General features: G+C 35.2%; 1 protein-coding gene across 1 annotated transcript in view; it reads left to right on the top strand.

Moving 5' to 3' along the window:
* Positions 1-22,369, top strand: part of DPH5 (diphthamide biosynthesis 5) — a 34,442-nt gene extending 12,073 nt beyond the window's left edge. Inside the window, exons 4-8 of the mRNA XM_008583600.1 lie at positions 2,440-2,548; positions 12,024-12,144; positions 17,364-17,403; positions 19,332-19,435; positions 21,373-22,369. Coding sequence (XP_008581822.1) covers positions 2,440-2,548; positions 12,024-12,144; positions 17,364-17,403; positions 19,332-19,435; positions 21,373-21,596 — 598 coding nt within the window. The 3' untranslated portion in view covers positions 21,597-22,369. The remainder of the gene's footprint in view (positions 1-2,439; positions 2,549-12,023; positions 12,145-17,363; positions 17,404-19,331; positions 19,436-21,372) is intronic.
* Positions 22,370-25,640: the final 3,271 nt, after the last annotated feature.

The following is a 25,640-nucleotide window of genomic DNA, read 5'->3' on the forward strand; positions in this document are numbered from 1 at the left end:
GGGTTGCGATCCGTTGCCGGACACGGAAAAAAAAAAAAAAAAAAAAAAAAAAAAAGATATCATCATATGTATCACTACATTATCAAGTGTCAGCTCTTAAGTTTGTATCATTGCTTCTGCTGTTTTTTTAGAGGGTCACATAGGGCATCAAATACCTAAACTAGTATATCATTATTCAACAGGTTGTTACTTTTATCAAAAATCATGCCTGCCATTGGCTGCAGATAATTGCAAGTATCTTCAGGGTTTCCTTTGTCCTAGGCTTTTTTTTTCTTTTTTAATCACCTAATATTTCACAATACCGCTGTCATGTTAATTGCCTTGAAATCATTTATCAAGCTTCTTATTTCAATTTCTTATATCTATTGGGAGCTCTGTTCTTCATTACCAAGAAAATGGGCTTCTACCTGTCTACTTAAGCATCATCAATCTCTAATGTCAAGCCAAACAGAAGAGTCTTTTGTATACAGCTGGTGACCCAAGATTTATGTCACAGATTTAAGGAATGTAAGGACAATTAAATCACTGTGAGCCCACCACCAAGAATGCTTTTAAAAAGAATGGAGCTATATGTGCGTGTGTCTGTCAAAAAGAAAGTAATTTATGACAATATAAGGTGCCAGCAATTGTACATCATTATTGTATTTGATTGTAAACGACATTGGATAATCATACGTTTTAAAATATTTGAATAGTTTGTTTTAGCCTTTGACATTGTTCTCTGTAAACTTAAGGCTTCCTCAAAATTAGCAGTACCTATCTTCTTTTTCTTTTTAACCATAGGATAGTAAAATTAAATAAGAATAATGAAAAATTCTATACAGAAAATGTCTTCTAACTTTTGTAGGATTTTCTTCTCATTGTCACAGAGACTCCTTCTGCATAAAACCCATGTTTTTTGCAGTGAAACCTTCGCCCACCAAACTTCCCAACTTGACGGTACCACAATTCTTACAGTCACCTAGATGAACAATCTCAGAGTTACTTTTGATTTTCATGGCATCCAGTCACTGAAAATGTTCAACAGACAATAAAGGTGTTACTCAAAGTAGTTTGAGAACTGGCACCAGCCCACAAACTGTTACTAGTCCGTGATGAGATAAATACAGAAATGGAGAATAAGCATTTAAAACTTTCGTAGATAGAGACACATGCCCCAAAATAGTAAGTTTGTGTGTGTATGTGTGTATATGTAGTCATTTTAAATGAACTTGGGATAGAGATATAATTTTAAACCAGTTTTTCATTTTTCTCATCCATTTAAATAACTCAGCAAGTAACTAGTTTAGTTTTCCTTATTCTTAATGTTAAGTAATAAGATTCTGTTGAAGGTATATAAGTACTAAAAACTTTCTTTATAGCTGTCATTAATGTTATTTTTTAAAAGCTTGTTCTCTAAATCAAATTAATGATGATTTTTCATGCTAGTTTTTATTTTATCTTTGTGACTTAAAACATACTTCCCTAGTGGATATTTGTTAATCTGTATTTGACTGCCTCATGGGATGAAAGCCCTTGATCTTCCTAGTTGGTATGCATTGACCAGTTGACAGGTTCTGCTTATTTGTATGTAGTTTCTCAAACATGCTAATGTTGCTTTCCCCAGTAGAGCCTGGAATTTTTATCAAGAGGGAAAAAGACCTTTAACAGTGCAGTTCTAAATTGATGTGGGGTTACATTTCACAGTGTCCATATTTATGGTCACTTATATTCTCTCTCTACCCCAACCTTCCTAATTATAGTCATGAGATTGTTCTCAAAAAAAAAGGAAAGGCAGCAGGCATTTTGTATATATACATATATGCATGCACATATACTAATTATACATAGTAACCAGACTGAAAACAGTTATAAATAAAATGTCTGATAAACACATGTAAAATCCAACTAGGATTATATCAGATAGAACTCTAACATAAAGACTGAAAGACTGATAGGCTTTGAAAATGTTCTGTATGTTTTGCCTTATATTTCAAAATACAAAAACAGAGCCTTTAAAATAAAACAAATAAAGAGGTGGATCTAGTTTTGCCGTAATTTAGAACTCTAGAGCAGTAATTTTAAGAATTTAAAGGGGCCCCCTGAGACCACAGAATTTAAGAATTGCTGCTCAATGGTTAAGTTGCTGAGCTTATATTCCACAAATGTCTTTTGCAGGTATTAAGAGGACAAAGAACAAGTGAACTTCCCTTTTTTCAGTAGCTGCCCAAGCTGCTTTAAGAATGTCATAGTTGCAATTCAACATTGTGAAGGGTGTGTGGGCTTATATTTTCTTGCTGAAAAGCCCAGATGAAAGCTTTATGCAGGCAACTCGCAGAATTTGAGGAAAAGCAGTGCTCTTGACTCTGATTGACTGAATTCATCAAATATTATAGCTTTTCTGTCTTAAAAATATCAGTGTCATTTACTTTAATCCAACCTGATCTTTTCTCACTACAGAGCTACAACACACAGCGATCTTGTTCTGAGAGCCACAAAGCTGGGAATCCCTTACCGAGTTATTCACAATGCCTCCATAATGAATGCTGTAGCTTGCTGTGGTTTACAGGTAAAGCTACAAAGGAAGTTTTTTAATGGAATTAAACAAAAATGTTTTATTTTTTTACAAATTGCAAGTAGATTTTATTGTATTTCATGAATTATAAAATGTACTATTATTTGATACTACACTACTTAGTATGTCCTACGTTTTTTAATACCCCAGTTTTTTATACTATATTTTCCTATAACCTAGCGTTTTTAACCCCCCTCATTGTAATAGACCATTTAGATTTAGCTAGAGAACAATTTTAATCTTACCTCCAACTAAAAAAAAAAAAAAAAGGAAAAAAAAAAAAAAAAAAGAATTGATGATTGCTAGAAGAAAGGAAAAAAAGAGGGGAATAAATTATCATGTGATAGATAAAGATGTGTAAACCTTAAGCTAATGGAACATACCTTTTTCATGTTAGTTTTAATTTTATGTCTTGTGAAAAAAGTTAACTAGCCCTTCTCCATCATAGTTTGCTCTAAATTATCATAACAATTTCATTTAAAATTTTTTGCTTTTTTCTTAAGCATAAAAATTTAAAAAAAAAAAAAAAACCAATTCTCATGTAAATCTGTTATCCATTCTGCCTAGAATTAAATCTGGATGACTGTCCTTCTGATCTTCTACACCAGTACAGAGTTAAAGTGCAATTGTTCTCAGGTCCAAGATTTATGAAGGTTTTTGAGAGGGAACCTACTGTAAGAATTATCAGTCTCCATGTAAGCCCTGATGGTCATATCCATATTTAATATATTATTTTTCAAAATATCTAACTTTCTTACAGTTGTATATGGGATTTCTCTAAGCAGCCACAAACCATTTTTACCCCATCTTCATTTTATTGTGTAATCTGGATGTGAAATGACTTACTACTTGTGTGTAATTCAGGAAGTGCCTTTCTGGGTTCTGTCTTATGTATTGATGAAATTCTGTGAAGGTATACTTCATGTACCATCCAAATTATTCATATCCCAGGAGAAGGAGGTCATTATTGATTCTTTTATACAGTCTGCTAATATAAAAGACATTAAAAGTCATTATATGTATGACTTGCTTAAATTTTAAAATAAATGTATAGATATCCTGCATAAGGCAAGAACTTTGGCTAAGTCCCCTAATAAGAGCAGATGTTTTTCTCTTCACTATTTGGACTAACACATATGAAAGAAACAGTAAGCTGAATCACTGGTCCTCAAACTTTAGTATTCATCAGAATCCCCTAGAGGGCTTGTAAGACAGATTGCTGAGATAGTATATCTGGGACAGGGTGTGAGACTTTATATTTTTAACAAATTCTCAAGTGATGATGAGGCTGCTGGTACAGTTATTACACTTTGAGACCACCAACCTAGACAAAAAAAAAACTTAGAAAGTAAAAAAACGGTATTGTCTTTCTTTTAACATGGCAGGATTGGAAGAGTAGATTTTAACTCCAGAAATACACTTGCTAAATGTAGAATGTTAACGCATTATCTTGCTATGTCCTCTTGCTCAATTTTTTAAAAGGGAAGTGGGTACCACTTTCTAAAGGCATTCTGTTACCTCCGTGAAAGAGCTTTCCCATGAGTTCAAAAACAGCCATCAAGTTATTGAACAGAAGTGCTACTTTGGGTGCTGTGACATACCTGAACAGTATATGCTTTCCAACATCTTTGCCTTAGATTAAAGGATAGTAGTATGAAACTCCTAGCCTAGAAATGGGCACAAAGTTTTAAACTATCAATTTATCAACCCCTTTTGAACTATCATATTGTTTTTGTTGTTTTCTGAAGAAACAGCATGAAGAGTTCAGAATTGACCATTGAATATTGTTGAATACCTTTATAGTTTATTAGCCAACAGAAGATTCTTATTTATCAGTATTGATGATGGTAAGTAGTTGCATAACTATCTAACACTTCTACTTATACAAATATACACTTATGTGGCCAGTTGATATGCATTCTATTACAGGCCTTCCATAAAGTATAATTTCTTACTACAAACTTCATATGCCCAATGAAAATTTTCCTACTAAGATGGGAAGTATGTTAGAAACTTCCACGTTAGACATGATCCATTCATTCAACAAAACCTACTTACGTTTCCTTATTAAGTGCCTTTGGATACAGTGATAAACTTGACCAATAAGGTCCCTGCTTTCATAGAGCTTATATTTTAGTGGGAAGCAGAAGCAATAACAAATAAAAATAATAATAAATGTCAGGTAGTGGTAAGTATAAGAAATCCAAGTAAACTGATATATTAGAGATTGATTAGGTTGCTACTGTGGTCTGGGGAGGTCTCTCTAAAAGTGACATTTAAGATTAGATATGAATCAAGAAGGACCTAGCATATTTCAGTCAGAGGGAGCTTTTAGTGCAAAGGCCCTGCAGTGGGAATGATCTTGGCTGGTTAAGGGAGCCAAAGAAAGGCTTATTGGACTGTAGCAGGCAAAGGGAAGAATGACCTGAGGTTGGATAATTGGGTAGGGGCCAATCAATCCAACATTAGGAGTTTGGATTTCATTCTAAGTGACATCGATTGCCATTGGAAGATTTTAAACAGTAGAAATACTTGATCTGATAAGGGTTTTTAAAAGATATCTCTGGCTGGTGTGTGGAGATGGAATTGCTGCCAGCTGAGATTGGAATTGAAGAAATCAATTAGGAGGCTATAGCAGATGTTTAGTGGAGAGATGATGTTGTCTTGGACAGCATGGAGGAAGTGGGGTTTTAAGAGCAGATAAAGAAATGGGCCTGTAAGAGCAGTTTCTATTAAGAGAATTGAGATTTGGGGAGATGTGGAGAGCCATTTCTGCCTTACTGATAGTCGTAGGAAAGGAAATGGGCTCCATATGCTAATAGGTCTTTTCCAACCCTCTCCACTACCACAGTTATTGTGATCCTTACCCCCAAAGATTTGTCTATGGGGCTGGACTCTTCTATTACCATTACTCAATTGGCTTCCTATTTTGGTTGGTTGTGTTAACTTGTCATTGCCAGAGGAGTTGTCTCCTATGCCAGGCTTCCTGTGCCTTCACTAAGAGCCCTGTGCCAGTCTTCCTTTGCTTTCAGGATTGTGATTAGTCATAGAATTGATTATGTAGAAGAATATGAATAGGTTTATCTTACTCCTAGAATCTTGAGGTTACGGATATTCCCCTAAAGTCTCTCCTCTTGTCTTGTAAAGTTAGTAGTCCTGACATAGATATTAAGTTCCTGTATATTAAGTGAAAGAAGCCAGACAAAAAAGACCATGTACTGTATGCTTCCATTTATATGAAATAGAAAATCAAAATGGCAAATCTATAGAGATGGAAAGTAATTAGTGGTTGCCTGGGGTGGGACAATACAGGATTAACTGTAAATGGACATAAGGATTCTTATTGGAATGATGAAAATGTTCTAAAACTGGGTCTGGTGATGGTTGCACAATTCAGTAAATTTACTAAAATTCATTGAATTGTACACTTGAAATGGGTGAATGTTTATGTAAATTAAAATTCAATAAAGTGGTTAAAAAAATGAATTACAAGAAGTTTGCTAGATGGGCAAGAGGACAAAAGACATTCCCAACAGGAGAAAAGTACAGTTACAAAAGAAGGGTCTTGGAAGCACTTTGAGGAATCTGTAAGGTATCACAGAAACACACACACAGATACATGCATGCATACAAACATACATATCATAGAAACCTTGGCTATCTAGAAAGTTAGTTAACACAAGACTTACAGTATATGCATATGTTGAATAAAAATTGATTATCAGATATAATTAGTTGAGGGAAAATATAATGGAAAAGGTTTAGAATTTAAGTACAAATTTAAAAGTCTTGGATTTACTTTTTGTCCAGGCAGTAACTAAGGAGTCATCTAACTTCTGGATCTCAGGCTCCTTTGCTATAAGAGGATGGGGTAAAGATGGGGAGGGAAGGTTGGACAAGATCACTGGTTTTCAAACTGCACCATGATTTATGAAGTAACCTCAGGGATTCTGCAAATAGAGAAGTAATCAGTGACGTAACACCAAGCAACAAAGATTTAAACCCTCAATGAGCCCAATCATTAGAATTAAAGATAATCATTATCTTTAATGTATTGATGCTTTACTTAAGAGTTCATTTGGAAAAAAGATTTGGCACTAAAAGGTATGAAAATTACTGAACTACATAAGTTACAATATTTTATAGATTTGGAAGCTGAAAAGCTGGGCTGTTGTCTAAATTTTGGCAAAGATTACCTTGACTAAGATGCATTAGGTGCTCAAATTTTCATTTTCAAATTTTTCACAATTTAAATATTATTTATAAATATATATACTTTAAAATCATGTTAGTTGAAATTTCTAAGTAACATATCTCAGATACTTGTTTTAGTCTGTATTTTGCAGATTTTTCTAATAAAGGAAAATTCCATTTATTTGTCTAGAGCCAAGCAAGTTGGTTGTGTTTAGAATTCCTGATAATGAAAATTTGCTAAGTAAATTGATGATCAATCTGAACAAATCAGGGGTTTTTCTCAGTGCACAAAAGACAGGAAGAATAAAGTCCTTCTATCTTGAATTCTTTGAGTTTGACATTTCTCCAGAAGCATTTAACAGCTTAGTTATACTGAATCAGAATTCCTTCCACTTAGTATTGTTCTTGCTTTAGAAGAATCATTTTTAAAAATAATGTTTTTCCTTGATCATAAATGACATATACTCCGAAAATTAGGAAAATAAAATGAATATAAGGAAGAAATAATGTTTTTCCTTGATCATAAATGACATATACTCCGAAAATTAGGAAAATAAAATGAAATAAAAATAAAAAATAAAAAAATAAAAAGTATCTGTAGTTCCACCACCTAGAAGTATCCACAGTTACCATCTTGGCATTTTTTTTTTTTCAGTTTTTTATCAACATTTAATATGTGTACGTTTACTTGATGTTATAGGCCAAAGAAAAATAAGATGAAATTAATAATTTCTGAAATATTTCTTTCTGTGGTATTTATAATTTTCATTAATCATTTGTGTGATAAAATATATTAATTATGTTGCAAACATTAGGTGACTGAAATAGTTTTGAGACATTTTAAAGGAAAAATAAAGGAGACTATTCCATGAAACCAGGTAGCAATGACTTCTGGATAAAAACTGCATTATCGGGCCAGCCCGGTGGCGCACTGCTACAGTGTGCCGCTTGGGAGTGCGGCGGCGCTCCCGCCGAGGGTTCGGATCCCACATACAGACCGGCCGCTCACTGGCTGAGCGAGGTGCGGGCGCAACACCGAGGGTTGCAATCCCGTTGCCGGTCCCAGTCTGGTACGGGCGCGACACTGAGGATTGCGATCCGTTGCTGGTCATGAAAAAAGACAAAAAGGAAAAAAAAAAAAAAACTGCATTATCAGTTGTGACTTACTTCAGGGAAAAATGTTGTATAATTTTTTCAATATTATGAAATGCTTCTAGTTTCTCTGGTATGAGTGACCTTGAGTGTTGCCATATGTTCCTCTGTTTATATAATACATTCCTCCTTTGGAAAAATGTGTATTACTTTCACATAGTAACAACTCATTTCCTTTCTTTTTTTCATACCATTGTGATAATCAGCATTGTTGACCTTGCAGTAGTTCTTACTGTTTTCAGAAGCATTAGTTGGTTTCATTGTTGTCCAGGCACTACTGTAAAAATGATAAAACCTAGCCTGGTACAAAGAACACTAAACCAGGTAATAAGGACATCAGAGCTCTACATTGTTCTGTAACCTTAGAAAAACTCAGCTAAGCTCTTTCTATTCTTTTAATCACTTAGGCACTATTTTTGATCACCTCCTAAATTATTGGCATATTAAAATTTTTTCCCTTTCTTTTCATTTCCACTTACTACTGCTTCTAATCACTATTTTAATAGCCACTTTATCATCATTCTTTTCCACCCCATAGTTTTCTTTTTAAATTGTGGATCCGAGTGTGCCATTATTCTATTCAAACAACTTTGGTAAATTCTCATCCTGTACAGAATGTTCAGTTATTTCTGTGTTTAAGTCATATTTATATCATATTTAAATATTTAAATCATATTTATATGATTTACTTGTCTTCATATCTTCCATTGCACTTTATCACAGTGCCATGCATATAATCAATATGCTATAAATATTTGCTGAGTTGAATTGCTTATTTATTTATCTCTCCCCCCACCCCCACCCAAGAGTTGAATCTTGTCTTTGGAATTATATGGTTTGAATTGTATTTTTTTTATTTCATTCATAAATGGATTCTCTCATTTATATGTGAGAATATGTTTCTTGTAGCTCTTCTGTTTACTTAGTCATTCAGCTTTAAGTCTATCTACATAGCTGGTATGTGACCATGTGCATAATCTTTCTCAGTGTCAGCAAAAATCAACATTACATCAATATTAAGCAAAATGCATGTGGGAATAAAACAACAACAACAAAACAACCCCAAGACTGGCATTCTGTATAGGAGAGATAACTATTCACTCTGATTATGTGGTTTTGTGGTACATTTTTTGACAACTCTGCTAGCTTGGCTTTCTTTCATCTCACAGATTTAATTGATTAGATTTATTTGATTTGATCTTTTTATTTTACATATTTTATATGGTACACGTAGGGCTTAATAGAGTCCTTAGCAAGTTAAATTTTGTAGTTTTTCCATAAGAACAGATTAAATTAAGAAATTTAACATATTTAAACTTAAAAACAACAGAAAATATTTTTATTTGTAATAAAAATTAACAAAAGCATTAAAACCTCATCATAAAGTGGCATTTTGCAAAGCATCTATGCTTCTGAAAGGAAGGAAGGATTAGTGACAGTGAGATGAGGGGGAGACTGTTAAGGTCAAGTGGTATTGAGGTCTCAAACCAAGGTGGTAGAGAAAGAAATGAGTAGTCAGTTTCGACATAAACTATATAGCTGGAATTGACAGGAATTGGCACTTGGTAAGAGGTCAGGAATTAGAGAGACATGTTAGAGGCAAGTCAGGTATAGTCAGCCATTTCTAGATAATTTCTTAATGCCATTCTAAATATTGCCCAAGACTTCCCACCTCTGTTACTTTTCTCGTACTATCTCATTTTCCCCTCATGCTCAGGTTCTCTGGTGCAAATGTTATCAATCCTTTAAGGTCCAGCTTGTATCCTGTCTCTTCAGAAGCTGCCTTCAGGTTCTCTCCAAGTCAAGGGTTAAGATCCCCTTACCAGTCATCTTTTTAAAAAAAATAAATAAATAAAAATAAAAAAAAATAAAAAGATGACTGGTAAGGGCGTCATAACCCTTGACTTGGTGTTGTCAGCACCACATTCTCCTATAAGAGCTAACCAGCCATCCCTATATACGGACCCGAACCCTTGGCCTTGGTGTTATTAGCACCACACTCTCCCAAGTGAGCCATAGGCTGGCCCTTTTACTTGTCATTTTAAACCTGTGCCTAGCATAAAATACTTGGCACATAGTAAGTGATCTATAATAAATATTTGTTGGGTAAATTCGCCTTAACAGAACAATAACAGAACCCCTTGGCAGGGTCAGGGCCATTCCTGGGAGCTTGGCACAGGGTCAGTGTATTCCAGGAATCCCACATTGGAACTCAAAATACATTTTTCACAGAGAAACCTTATTACATTTATCAGGAAGATTCATGACTCTGGATACTTGGAGTTACATGGTTCTTTGTACACTGACCTGTGAATTTGACTGCTATGAACAGCCTAGCTTCTATGAGAGAATACCTTTTTAGACAGTTTTCAAATGGACTTTGGGAATAAAGCCCATTGGTAAATAAACTGGAGGCTGTGACCTATGAAGAACATGATGAACCTTCCCTTTAGGACTCAAAAGTCACCATTATAAGTATTGGTTATAGTTTTTAGGACCTCAGTATATAAAAACCAAGAAATAGTGAGTTTCTCTAGGAAAGCAGTGTTGAAGGACCCTGAATACACCAACTTCTCTGTCTCCTTCCTGTCTGCCTCCTTCTCCTCACCTCTTGCAGCAGCCTCTGAAACTGACCTGAGAATCCTTAGGCTACAGGAAGCAGAGGATGACCAATCCCTGCTCCAAACCCGTTTCCTCATTTTCAAATGAACCACAACCAAGGCTTAGAAAAGTTAAGTGACTTCCTGAAGTTCACACACCTATTTCAGGCACACAGTTAATTTGTGGAAGAGGACTAGATGTGATTTGCAGGGTCTACTGCTTTCCAGCTCTATTATAAATTCTTTCAAGCACTGTTTAAGTTGAATAATTTTTTTTTTTTTTTTTTTGTTTTTTGTCTTTTTCCGTGTCCGGCAATGGATCGCAACCCTCAGTGTTGCCCCCGCACCGGACCGGGGACCGGCAACGGGATTGCAACCCTCGGTGCTGCTCCCGCGCCTCGCTCAGCCAGTGAGCGGGAACTGGTCTGTATGTGGGATCCGAACCCTCAGGCGGGAGCGCCGCCGCGCTTCCCAAGCGGCGCACTTATCCAGTGCGCCACCGGGCCGGCCCCAAGTTGAATAATTTTTACATAACAATTTTAGTGTGTTATATTTTACCAAACATTAAGTCTTTGAAAATAAATGTCCTTTGCAGAATGCCTAGGTAATATTAGAATATCACTTCACAGTTTGAATAATTAACTTCTTATATGTTATTTGATTTTTACAACCCTAGGGATAGGAAGGACAGTGTTTTATTACTATTCCTATTTTAGAGATAAAAACTTAGAATAATGTCACACAGCTAACAAGTTGCAGAGCCAGAATTCAAAACTAGATTTTCCCAGCATAAGATTTGGAATTGGACTCACTTAAGTGAACTGGTGCAGGCAGCCTTGGTCAGGGAGGCAAGCTTCTCTATTGTACTGATGGTAGAATGGGGTGGGCCACTCAGGGGGAAAGGAGGAGGTTTGGGAAAAGGCCCTCATCATTGAACTATATAGTGAGGGAACAGATAAAATCTTGCTAAATTAAGGGAGTATAGGTTTGGAGCAATGGCTGGAGAGAGTATGCAATTTGTGATTTTTACTGATATGGTATGATGGAAAGGAACATTCCCTCAGACATAGGTTTGAGTTATTTCCTTTTCATTACTAATTAGTATGTGGCCTTAGATAAATCAGTTCATTCTTTCTAAGCCTTGGTAATGAGAGTAATATTAAGCTTGTGAAACCCACACTGACTACTCAGAAATCTTTTTTTTCCCCCCTTCTGGGTTCTTTGTATTTCAATACTTTTTAAAGGCTACATAGCTAAATTATGAATTGGCTATGAATATGTGCCTATACTGAATGCAGAAATACTAGAAGCTTACTACTGAAAGGGGTGTCAGAAAGAAAGACACCAGCTACTGTGAACCAAAGAGAACTTTTATTACTTGTTTTGTGACAGATTTGATCCCAAACCCATCTCAAATCTGGTCCTGACTTTTTATTTTGGTTGTAAAAGGATTAAATTCTCTCATCTATGAAATGCCTTCAGCTAATTGTTCCCTCGTTAATTACTGTTTTTATTTTTTCTAGTTGTATAAGTTTGGAGAGACAGTTTCTATTGTCTTTTGGACAGACACTTGGAGACCAGAAAGCTTCTTTGACAAAGTAAAGAAGAACAGACAGCATGGCATGCACACGTTATGCTTATTAGGTAAGCAGTTTCCTTAAAGTCACAGTATGGACTTATATTGTTCTCATTTTGATTTTGTGTTAAGGAGAAAACTGTTCTATGGGTAACTAGATAGAGTTAAGAAAGGACACAGTCTGGCCATTCTGTGCATGCCACACTCTTTCCCATTTCTCCGTGAGACATGGATCTTCCGCTCCAAATACCACATGGCTATGGTATACATGCCATAGATCATGCTGCTCCCCCTTATGCCCTAGTAGATCCTCTCCAGCCTTCCATGGTTTACCCATTTGTCCATCAAGGCCCTCTTCTTGTCAATTTACTGCAATTCAACAGACTTGTATTGAGTTTTTATTCTTACCAAGCACCATTTTGCATCTTCCTGTGGATGTTCTTTCAGTACTGAGTTCTGATGCTGTCAGAATCACAGAATGGTAGATCTGCGACTGTGGAGATCATTTTATTGAAGTCTGTTGTACAGCTAAGCTGAGGTTGAGGCCCAGAGGATACTGAATCATTTTCCCAATGTCACCTAGCTAATTGGTGGCAGAACTGGTAGATTTAACATAGCCTGTTATTCAAAGCTCTTCTCGCTGTACCATCCTGCCCAAACCCTATTTCTTTTTTTTTTTTTTTTTCTTAACAGTAAGGAGATTGCAACCCTTCACATGGTGCGGTCTGCACCACGCTCAGCCAGTGAGTGCACCAGCCATCCGTATATAGGATCCGAACCCGCGGCCTCGGCACTCTCCCGAGTGAGCCACGGGGCCGGCCCCCAAATCCTATTTCTTATTTAATGTGGAAAGAGCTGGGATTGATATCTTTGTATGCCAATATAATGGTACTGAGCTTCAAAAGGGCATTGGCCCTTCTTTTCAGTAGAAGCATTGAAACTCTTCTGATTCACATTCTCTACTCAGTTTCTAATAGCATATGTGTGGAAAGAAATATTGGTATCAAAGCTTTAATCTGTGACTCACGAACAGAGCAGAGCTAACTGACATCTTTGATAACTTTGAAATGATACTTTTACTTGCAATCAGATGACAAAATTCCAGTGTTGCTACTAATGAGCTAGAAAATATTGTGAACATTCCTTAATCTTTGCTCTCATATTTATTGAATAGGAATAATTCCTCCTGCTTCATGGAGTTGTTTAGAGCAGTACTTCTCAAACTGTTTGTGGTGAAGGATAAGTAGTTTTTTTTTTTTAATATGTTCGTTTTTTTTAATTTTTAGTCTCATGGAGTTGTTTAGAGCAGTACTTCTCAAACTGTTTGTGGTGAAGGATAAGTAGTTTTTTTAATATGTTCGTTTTTTTTAATTTTTAGTCTTTTTGTGTCAGTGTCAAATTATATAAATGTTTGTAAATACTTATTCTCACTCCTGTAGTTACTTCATAATTTATTGGTAACAAAAAGCTCACATACTGGCATTGGTTTTCAGATCATACTTTGAATTGTACTGTTCTAGTGGTACTGTGTGTAGAGTCAACCAGCAGAATGTATACCACAAAGCACAGGGTCGAGGCAGAAGATGAACCCATGATTTTGGCCTCTATGTTAAGCACAGATATTCAGAACATTTGGAACGATTTCTATTTGCCAAAAACCTTTAAGTTATTTTCATAATATAGGCAGTTCTCTGTTATCCAATAATGTATTATTTTGGGCATCCCAATTAGTTTAAAACCCAATTCGTATGTCTTAGTAGAAAAGATTATAGCTCAGTTTTACCAATGTTTGGCCTTTCTTACAGGGTAGAAATTGAAAATTAATTTACAGAGCATGGATCAGCAAACTAGTGCCCATGGATCAAATCTGACTTGCTGCTTGTTTTGTAAAAAAGGTTTTATTGGAACACAGCCACACACATTCATTTATATATTGTCTGTAGCTACTTTGGTGCTACAATGGCAGTGATACATTGTTGTGACAAAGACCTTATGACCCTCAGAACCTAAAATATTTACTATCTATCCCTTTACAGAAATTTGCTCTTCCTGATCTAATGCAAAATTTTATCTAATCTCATGTGTTGCCCTCTGTATCCTCTCAGTGACTCTTTCCCTATATTATTTTCTTCTTAGCCTTACTGCCCATCTGAATTAATAAACATGAGTGATTTCTTCCCTGCTTCGTAAGAGTAGGGACTTTGTCTTGTTTATAGCTCTCTTCCTGATGTATAGAAGTCTGGCACAGTGTGGCTGTTCAATAAATGATTGGAGAAGTTAATTGGTAGACTTTTTTTAGTTTATTGTCTCAGACTTGGTCTTATTACCAATTGGCGCAGAAAATCTTTAATTCTTGCTAGTTCATTCAGTTCCAGCAAGAATACATTCCTTTCATTCTGTTCATATTGATACCTAATTAATTCTACATCTGGATCAGGCCATAAATGTTCCTCTAACATTTTCTGTTTTGGCTTATGCCTGTATCTCACAATTAACTGATATGTTTTCTTATTTTTGTTTATTACCAGTGTGATTTAGTGTTTCAGTAATAATTAATTAATTAGCTTTATAGTTTTGTCCTTGATTTTCCATGTGAAAAGAGATTGGTCTCACTTTTTTGTAGTTTTTACTAACAAGAACACCATAAGGGCACTTGTTAATTGGTGTGGACTGTGCCATCAGATATATCCATCTTGTTATCCCAAACTTAGATTCAGTTAAAGACAGCAGTGGGTAGAAGATCAAAGTAGAATGATGTAGGAAGGACAGCTGTTGAAAGGACTTTTGTTAAAGGAAGAAGTAGAAGTATATGTAATGAGGGACAAAAAATGGGGATTCATTGGAGCTCTGATACTAAAGTGTATGTGTGTGTTTTACAACAGGACTGAGTGGTTTTAAGACAGAACAGGGAGAGAAGAGTCTAAGAGGCAGTCTACCTGATAATCTCTCCATATAGCCATTAAAAATGGGGGGAAGGAGAACAGGCAGCATTTATATTTTGGAAATCTTTGGAAAGGTAGGTAGAAAATCATTTTATAGGTATTTTATTGAGTGCTTACTCAATACCCAATGTGAGTTTAGGTTCTTTTGGAATACTAAGGAAGTATTAGACATGAGACCTGCCCTTAGAGTTTTGAAATCTAGTTTGTTACTAACATGTTATGCACATGAAAGTTTAAAGAACAATTAAGTACTATTGTATAGAGAAGCAGGAAGCACAAACCAGAACTTTGGCTCTTGATTTCTCTTTCTAAGAGCTGCCTCTTTTCTTAGCTTTCCTGAAAAAAGACAGACAAGGTTAAACAATATGCCTTTCTTTCTCCATTAACAAAAGCAGGAACAGGGTGTGAAGTATAGGATGTCATGATTCCAAATGCTCAAACCATAGATGTCATCACTTAATCATCTGCCATTCTCATCACTTAAGTTAGTATGTATTTACTGAATGCTTGCTATGGGCCAAGCCCAGTAGGGATTGGTGAGACTAAACTGTGGTAGGAAATCACAGAGAATTTAAAATTTACAAAAGAAACAAGACCAATATATATGATGTAATTAGAGGTTAATAAATGATAGCATTGATTGTATAGATATTTCCAAGGACAAGGAGCATTTGAAAGGAAGTGAACAAAGATTGGATTAAAGAACTGGGACTTATGTCGCTTAAAGGATAGTTTAAGATGGGCTGGTAGGTAGGTGGTAGGAGAGCCAAGTGAGTAAATGTATTCATTAGACATTTATGGAATATCTATTGTGTACTTCACATTATGCTAGGTCCTGGTACTAAGATGAATAGGAGAAGCTTACCTTCTAGTAAGCGGAAGTAGAGAGGAAAAATTATGGCCTGTGTGAAGACAAGGAAAAGTAGTAAGACTGGTCTGGCTTAAGATTAATTCACTAATGCAATCTTATGTTCGATTAAAAGGCATTTTTTACCTGTGAAAATTCTCCCAATTCTCTTCATTTTTAAAATCAGATTCTGTAGAGCCCATTATTAAAAATTTTTTTTTAAATTGAAAACATGAAAAATCTTGCCACAAATAATATTTCAGAAGCTCAAGGTGAATGAATAAATGTGCTGAATTTTAATAAATCTTAAAAATATCATATAAAGGAAATCTAAACGTTGGCTTATACCATTAATTGTATTGGAGGCCACATTTTCAATAACATATGTTTATTTTTTCCCCTATGTGCCAGACAAGTAGAAATATTAAATAATTAGTGATATTTCAAACCTGAAAAATACTTTCAACTTTGGTTCCAGGAACATTTATAAATACATGTATGAGATTAATCTCTGCTATAATTTCCAAGCAAATTCTTTAATATCCTTTATAAGGAAAACTTTTATAATCACTTAGGAAAAAGCTGCAGACGCCTCTCAAACCCTCCTCAGTTGCACTATATTTATTTTTTCAAAAACAAACTTTGGCTGAACCATTTGTTTTTGGCATGTAAAACAGGAAGCAGCTGTTGCTCTTGCTGTTATGTACCGAGTTCCTGTGAGGATGTGGAGTGATTCTGCTTTTTTACTTTTTACCAAATAGTTCAGCCGAGCATCAGTAATTAAAAAGTGTAAAAAATTAAATATTTGTGATGCTTGGACTGTCAAGCTTCTTGAGAACAGCAATTATGTCTGGTCAGGTCCTTGTGGTGTGTCTGTACCTGCCATAGTGTCTGACACAGAGTCAGTGCTCTAATGCCCTGTAAAAAATATGAATACTTGGTATTAAAGTGTTTATTCATAATGATGGTGTTTCTTACCATTCAAGAGAAAGCAAAAGTCTCTTTTCAAAATGTGATAAGAATCTTCTTTCTGTTTGTGTTACATCCATAGAAGCTTACATTCCGGTTCCTGAAAAATGGGTAAGAATAGGAACATAACAAGACTTTTCAGTTAAGTCTATGCAGTTACCAGCCAGTAGAAATGAAAACAAAGATTTTGATTAACTGTTAGGTAGTGTATATGCCAATATTTATCTAATTATTTCCTTTGTCTTCTTTTGCAACAGGAAATAGATCCCTGCAGGATGGTCTCAGGGCCAAGCTCCTGTTTGTTTTAGAACTAGTGGCTTTGTATAACCACGAGCTTCCATTCTTCTCTATTCCATAAGAAAGCGGCTGGATATAAGTGTGAGGAAAGACTGTCATGAACTGTCAAATGAGCATTCTAGAGACTTGGGAAGAATGTTTCTCCCTCTTTAGGTGACTCTTAACTGAAGTTTACATATGGGGTTTTGTATAAAGCACTTAATTAAAAGAACAATTTTTTTATTTCCTACAGACCTCAAAGTAAAGGAGCAGTCTTTGGAAAATCTGATCAAGTAAGTTCTTATTCTGAGAGTGCTTACATCTGTTTTAATTCCTTGAACAAGTCAATAAATTCTACTTAAATGACATGAGTTCTAAAAACCGTTGAAAATCAGCTTTCATTAACAGCTAAACATTAAACACTTTTATTCTTATGAAATGATAAGTAGTGTGATAGAGTGGAAATAGTGGTAGATTTCATAGATTCAATACTGAGAACAGTAATTGGCACCTAATAGGCACTCAGTAAATGTTTGTGAAATGAATTCATGCATAGGGAGCCAGAAGACATGGGTTTCAGTCCTGCGACTGTCTCTAGTTATATACTCTTGGGCTGGTCACTCCCATCTCTGAGCCTTACTTTCCTCATATGTATAATGATAGTAATAGTCATTTTTTGCTTAGAGAGGCAATGTCCAATACAGTAGCCACTACCCACATGTGACTAAAGAGCACTTGAAATGTGGCTAATGTGACTGAGGAACTAAATTTTTCATTTAATTAATTTAAAACTGATACTCAATTTAGTTATTGGAAAACTTTTAAGTATGTTCAGAACAATGTCAATCTATAAATCTACTTTTGCAATCATAAATTTTATGAAATCTAAATACAGACCAAGTTATTTCCAATGAAAATTTAACATCCAAATTAAGATGTGCTGTAAGTACATACCAGATTTCAAAGACTTAATATAAAAACAATCTCTTTAGTAATTTTTCTATGAGTAAATACTAAAATGTAATATTTTGGATATATTGGGTAAAATAAAATATATTTAAATTATTTTTGCCTTTTCATTTGGTTTTTTAAATTGTGGCTACTAGAAAATTTAAAATTATGTACATGACTTAAATTATAATTCTATTAGATAGTACCATTTATAATGCTGATAATAATATATATATATTATCATAGAATTATAGTAAAAATCGATAAAACATTTGTGTAACTATTAACAGAATTAACTCATGGTGAAGACATTGTTCATAAAAAAGAAAATGGCTAGCCATTTTTTTTAACGAACAATGTACATTAGTAATTGGAAAATTAAGTATATATGGAAAATAGTTTGCATAAATTTTCAGTTGATCCTGATTTTTCTAATATATTTCCTTCTGCACTAAACAAAATAAAGCTAAAACTATAGCTTATGTTAATGACTTGCTTATGAACATTTTATGGTACGGGGGCAACACTGAGGGTTGCGATCTGTTGCCGGACACGGAAAAAAGACAAAAAGATAAATTATTTTTGCCTTTCTAAAATTCACTTTTGTTAATGTAGCTGCTAGGAAATTTAAGATTGTGTTTGTGGCTTGCATTATATTTCTGATGGATAGCACTGACTTAGAGGATTATTTTAAGAGTCAGTAAAATAATCTATTTGAACTGTTTTCTGAGCTGCAAAAACTATATTTTTATTATGATCGTTGCACAAAACTGGCGGGCTTTTGAGGCATATAGAAGTAAACATATGTCACCATCCAAGATTTTGCTTTAGTTTACTTTTCTTAGAGGAAAAAATGAAAGAAGAATATGTAGTTTAAACATGGTAATAGAACACTATACAACCTGATTTAAGCTAGGGAGTAAACGAACTTGCCACTTATTTTGAGTAATTTTTGCCTAAGGCATCACTTTGAATAAAGATAACTTTGATTTAGACATATATCTTTAAATTGTTGGACTTTTATTCCTGCCATCATTTCAGTAAGATTAGAGGACAATCGAAGTAGAAAAATAAAAAAAGCTTAAGAAATTAAAACAATCACTGTACCATCTTTAGTGTATAAGTATATATAAGTGGGTATGATGTGAAAACTTTAAATACTATGTATATAGGCTGTGGCACTTGAGTATACCTGGGGGAGTAATTGCATTAATAACTTATCATGTAACTTCATGGCTAAGAACAATGGCATCTAGTTTTATATTTACAGGGGAAGGAAGATCTATGAACCCCCTCGGTATATGAGTGTAAACCAAGCAGCCCGGCAGCTTCTGGAGATTGTTCAGAATCAAAGAATAAAAGGAGAAGAACTAGGTACTCAAGACCCTATAAGGGCTCTCATATTGTTCCTCTACTGCTGCAGTTACATGTGTGTATGATTGAGCATCTGACACACACACATACACACCACCACCACTGGTGCCAGAGCCAGTGTTTTTGCATTGTACTATTTCTTGTCATTTTTTTCCAACTTCATCTTAAATCCCGTAGGCTTCAAGTTGTACTGAAAGAAGAACAAGGCATTCTTTATAGTAAAATTAACACCATTCCAGAAAGGAAGGATTTTTTACAAATTTAATATAAATCTTGTATGATAAATATTTTGTATGCATAAATATTTTGATAAAATATAGAACTTCCATTTTAGCACTAATCAATGATGAGATCTGTACTGAGAAATGTATTTATTCTATTTTTTCTCATTTTTAACACTGAGACCAGGAATAGTTTTTTTTCAGGCTAAAGGCAGGAAAATTTATCCTTATATTTCTAACATCTACATACAGTGTGTGCTATATAATAAAATGTTTATTGTCAGTAAATCTTTAAAAAGTTTTTAAATGAATCTGTCATTACATAAAGGGTCTTCAAAAAGTTAATGGAAAGATTTGTATTATCTTTTAATTCCATTTTTCCACAAACATCTTGAAGTACCCTCATAGTCGGTTATAAGATGCTGACTGCCTTTGAACACCTATCCCCTGATAGAAAAAATACGTAAGAGATTGCTTATTTCATTCTCATAGCAGGCCTTGTTATAACGGTGAATAGTCTGCAAGAGTGTTCTATGTCCATAACTTTGTACAGATTTCCACGCATGCCCGCTTGTCATTGTGTAAATCATTTGCCCCATTTTGATCATTGTTCATTCCAGACACCTTTCCCAATTAAACAATAAAATCATTAAAGGGTCAGCCCTTCAGCTATAGCACCAGAGTGAATAATACTGAAGTTTATTAAGGTTGGTTATTTCAAACTTAAAAGCATGAGTAATGCCAAACTGCTCATTGTTTGTTAAGGGTTCTATAGTTTACAAAATATTCTCATATCCATTATCTTGGCCCTCACAACCACTATTTAAGAGAGATAACAATGTTTTTAAAAATCAGAAAACTGGGCCGGCCCGGTGGCGCACTGCTACAGTGCGCCGCTTGGGAGCGCGGAGGTGCTCCCGCCGAGGGTTCGGATCCCACACACAGACCGGTTCCCGCTCACTGGCTGAGCGTGGTGCGGGTGCAACATCAAGGGCTGCGATCCCGTTGCCGGTCCGGTCCGGTACGGGCACGACACTGAGGGTTGCGATCCGTTGCCGGACACGAAAAAAGAGACAAAAAGGAAAAAAACATAAAAATAAAAAAAAATAAAAATCAGAAAACTAAAGTTTGTCACTTAGCTAATTAAGTGGCCAAGCAGAAACTCAAATCTGTGTTATTTATCTCACAATCCCATGATTTTTCCAGTATATCTTGGTCAATATCAGCATAGCTAAAGCAATTTATTAAAAATATAAGTATGTAATAAACATTGTTTACTCAATCTTTTTAAAGACAAATGCTATGCAATTTTAAAGAGTATGTATACAGCTAATTGTTATCAAGACCTAAAAACTTTTGAAGACTTTGGAATTCGAAAGGGTAAGGTTGAGAAATGCTTCTTTATATGTCAGATAGTGCAAGTGATTTAGAAAAGCCTTGGATGAATCAGTGGATGATTGGTCTACAATGAGTGTCTAAGGTAACTTAAGATATTTGGGGCTTCTTTAAATATACTTGTGGTCTTGTGGTACTTATGTTAGTTTAAGTGTGATGCATTTGCTGAATTGAATGGCAGGGATTTTTTTTGTTTTTTGTCTTTTCAATAGCAATCACTGAGGAGACACTGTGTGTCGTGGTACTTATGTTAGTTTAAGTGTGATGCATTTGCTGAATTGAATGGCAGGGATTTTTTTTTGTTTTTTGTCTTTTCAATAGCAATCACTGAGGAGACACTGTGTGTCGGCTTGGCGAGGGTTGGAGCCGAGGACCAGAAAATTGCAGCAGGCACTTTACAGCAAATGTGTACCGTGGACTTGGGAGGACCATTGCATTCCTTGATTATCACAGGAGACAGCATGCATCCACTGGAGATGGAGATGCTGAGTCTATTCTCCATACCAGAAAATATCTCAGAGTCCCAGAGCACTGATAGACTCTGAACATAACATGTTTGGTATATGGTACACATATTTGTATAATAAATTAAATAGGTCTTTTGGTTTATCTACTAAGTATAAAACAAGTGACCAAAAAGAAAGAAGTTGACTTAACAATGCTTGGTTTCCTGTGGCAATGAATTTTTTCCCTGATATCATGTTGTCGCTGCTGTTTTGGCAACTTTTCAGGAGATACACACATGGAGCAGAACAAACTGGAAAACTTGTGGCTAGACATCCATAGACAGAATCATTTAGAAGCAGTTTTTATTTATGAAGCCAGTTTATACAAGGTATTTATTACAGAGTATAACTTAGAGGTAACAGGAATGTTAATCACTTGAATCCTAGTTTTAATGGGTAGGAAATGTCAGCAGCGGCAAGAAAAACATAAAGATTGGTAGCAGTTCACATGTTATTTTTATACTCTTCTACTTTCTTAAAAAGTCAACTGTCCTGACTGCAATATGAGCTGTCCTGACAGCAGCTGGTATTAGTGCACATAAGCAGAGATGGAAAGACTGAATTTCCACCATGAAATCATACTTCCTTAAAGCTCAGCTGAGTACATGCCACAAAATGACACCTTTTTGAATTGGCTGTCTTGATTAGCTGACATTGTAACTATGTGGCTCATCATCTGTTATATTCTGTTTAATTATAAATGTTCAGCCAGCCATGTACAGTTGGTTTTAAACAGCATCTTTTATATTCGAACAGACAAATGGAAAACTCACTTAGTACAAAATAAAATTTTTTAAATTTAAATTTGAAGGCAATAATGGATTAGTCAAGATTCATTATATCACTTAATTCAAGTAATATATCATTGTAGTTGTCCCTTGAACAAACAACATGGGGGTTAGGGGTGCTTCCAACCCCCGTACAGTCAAAAATCCACATATAACTTGTGACTCCTCCAAACCTTAACTACGTAAGTGCATCCTCTCCTTTTCCCTTGATCACAACCACACTGCACTGCACACCCAGAGCCCTGCATGGGTGGGGGGCATGTTGTTACTTAAGTAATAGTTAATACTTAACTACTAATAGCCTACTGTTAGGTGGGCTACTTAACTGTTAGGTATGTCATCCATTTATGACATACCTAACCAAAAATTTTCCAATATATTTACTTTTGACTTATTTCATTTGAGATAAAAAATTTAATATATATGAAGCATTCCATTTTCAATCTCTTAGACACAAAAGAGGAGAGAGCCAAGTACGTTTAAGTATCAACTCTATATTATTTTCTTCCGAGATGTTAAACCAAACATTTAACAATTATAAAATGAAGGACTTCCGGTTTTGGTATTGATGGAATAGGTTATAATATATAAATCCTTTCAATTATAAGTTGGGCAACATATAATAAACTGTCTAAAGGCACTAGGGAGTCACCAAAATCAGGCTAAGAACTATCCTTATATTGCTTTTCCTCTTGAGGCATTCCCAGACTGACTGGTGAGGGGTGGCTAGAACTTAAGAGAAAGATGCAGACTTGTCTTAGAGGAAGGAACTGGGGGCTGCTATAGGAGCTGAAAATCGAAGTAGGAGATCCTAGAAATTAAGACACCACAGAGGGAGGAGCATTCCAATCTTCATATAATCTCTTAAATCCTTGGCCAACTCCTGAACTGTGCATGGGCAGGGAAGACTTTAAAGAAGGTAAGCAGAGATTGTTACTCTCTATTGAAAAGGAAGACAGAGTTTTGAGTGTGAATTCTGACAAGTTAGAAGGGCTTATAAGCACTTTGAGCTGTCCATCAAAATGCCAGAATCGTCATGTATTAGTAAAGGCAGTGCCCAGGACTAAGAATGTGTGCTAAAACTAAAGACTTAGTGTAAAATCAATCCTCCATAAAAGCAAGGTGATTAATAATTTAAATGCCTGCTAGAACAGAGCTTAACACTTTTCAGAGTATTATAACAAAACTAATCTCTATAACATCAGCAATGACCAGAATGCACTAAAATATTATGAAGCATGCAAAGAAACAGGAAAATATGGCTTAAAAGAAAAAAAAAAGACATTAGAAAGAGATACTAACATAACCCAGATACTGGAATTAGACAAGGATTTTAAAGCATGTTCAAGGATAAGAAAGAACCTTGGTTGTAGTGAATGAATAAAAATAGGTCAGAAATAGAAACTTAAAGAAGAGAACCAAATGGTTGGGCTTAACAGCAAGGTGCAGATAATACATGAATAGAAGTTGTCCAATCTGAGGAGGGGAGAAAAAAAAATTGGAGGGATGAAAAACACAGCCTCAATGCCATGTGGGGCAGTATCAAGCAGTTTAACATATAAGTAACTGGATTCCCAGAAGGAGAAGAGAAAGAAAATAGAGCAGAAAAAAAAAAATGAGTAAAGGCCAAAATTTTTCCAAATTTGGTGAAACTGTCAATACACAGATACAATAAGCTTAGTGTGTCCCAAGCAGGATAAATACAGAGCGAAGTACACCTAACCCATCATAGTTGAAAATGATAAAAACCAAAGATAAGAGAAAATATGAAAAGCCATCAAGGGTGGTGGTGGTGAATTTAATTTGAGATGAAAATTTAGCTAGGTTTCTTTTATTTTTATCTGCTAAATCCAGCAACCTATTCTGTATGTAATTTAACCTCAGTATACATAAAGTTGTAAAATGAGAACTGCATTGTTCCTCAGCAGAAAAAGAAGGAACAATATTATTTTCAGTCTACTATCCTGAAATCCCAATTGGCAGTTAACATAGAGATACCTGAAGGGTGCATACGCTTGTTCGTTTATTTAGTGGTTTTTAGCTCTTTAATACTATTATTTTTTAAGGTTATTTAAAACTACCATACAGTGAAACCTTCCCATAATCTAGATAGAGAACACTTTCACCACCTAAAAGAACTCCCTCTGACATTCCTTTATATTTATCCCTCTACCTGTCCGTGACCCCTGGCAACCACTGATCTGTTCTCTTAATAGTTTTGCCTTTTTGCAAATGTCATATATAAATGAGATTCGCTTCTTTCAGCATAATGCTTTTGAAATTCATCCAAGTTGTTGCATGTATCAAAAGTTCATTTCTTTTTATTGCTAAGTAGTGTTCTCCTGTATGGATAGACTAGAGTTTATTTATCCATTCACTATTTGAGAGAGAGTTAGGTTGTTTTTACTTTTTAGTAATGATGTGTAGCGTTGTTAAAACATTCACATACAGCTTTTTGTGTGATTGTTAATTTTTATTTGTCTACAGTAGATACCCAGGAGTGGGACTGCTGGGTTACATGGGAAGTGTACCTTTAATTTTATAAAAAACTGCTAAAGTGATTTCCAGTTGAGCTGTACCATTTTACTTTCCCACCGGCATTGTATGAGAGTTCCCATTGCTCTGTATCTTTGCTAACACTTTATATTGGCAATATTATTTATTGTAGCCATTCTGATAGGTGTATAGTGGTATCTCATCACGGCTTTAATTTGTATTTCCCTAATGCTAATGATGGTGAACATCTTCTCATGTGCTTCTTGGCCATTCTTACATCCTATTTGATGAAGAATCTGTTCATGTCTTTTGCTACTTTTAAACTGGATTATTTTCCTATGGTTAAGTTTTGAGTGTTCTTTATATATTCTGGATACAAGTTATTCATCAGATATGTGATTTTCAGATATTTTCTCCAAGTCTGTAGCTTTTCCTTTCATTTCTTTAACCATATCTTTGGTGGAGCAAAAGTTTTTAATTTTGATGAAATCCAATTTATCAGTTTTTTCTTGCATGGATCATGTTTCTGTTACTATGGCTAAGAACCCATCACCAAACTCAAGGACACATAGGTTTTCTATGTTTTTTTTTTTTTTTCCTTTTTGTCTTTTTTCGTGTCCGGCAACAGATCGCAACCCTCAGTGTCGCACCCGCACCTCGCTCAGCCAGTGAGCGGGAACCGGTCTGTATGTGGGATCCAAACCCTCGGCGGGAGCGCCACCACGCTCCCCAGCGGCGCACTGTAGCAGTGTGCCACCCGGCCGGCCCGGCGTTCTCTGTTTTCATCTAGAAGGTTTAC

The sequence above is a fragment of the Galeopterus variegatus genome, unplaced genomic scaffold (genome assembly GCF_000696425.1).
Source record: "Galeopterus variegatus unplaced genomic scaffold, G_variegatus-3.0.2 Scaffold2973, whole genome shotgun sequence".
NCBI lineage: Eukaryota > Metazoa > Chordata > Mammalia > Dermoptera > Cynocephalidae > Galeopterus > Galeopterus variegatus.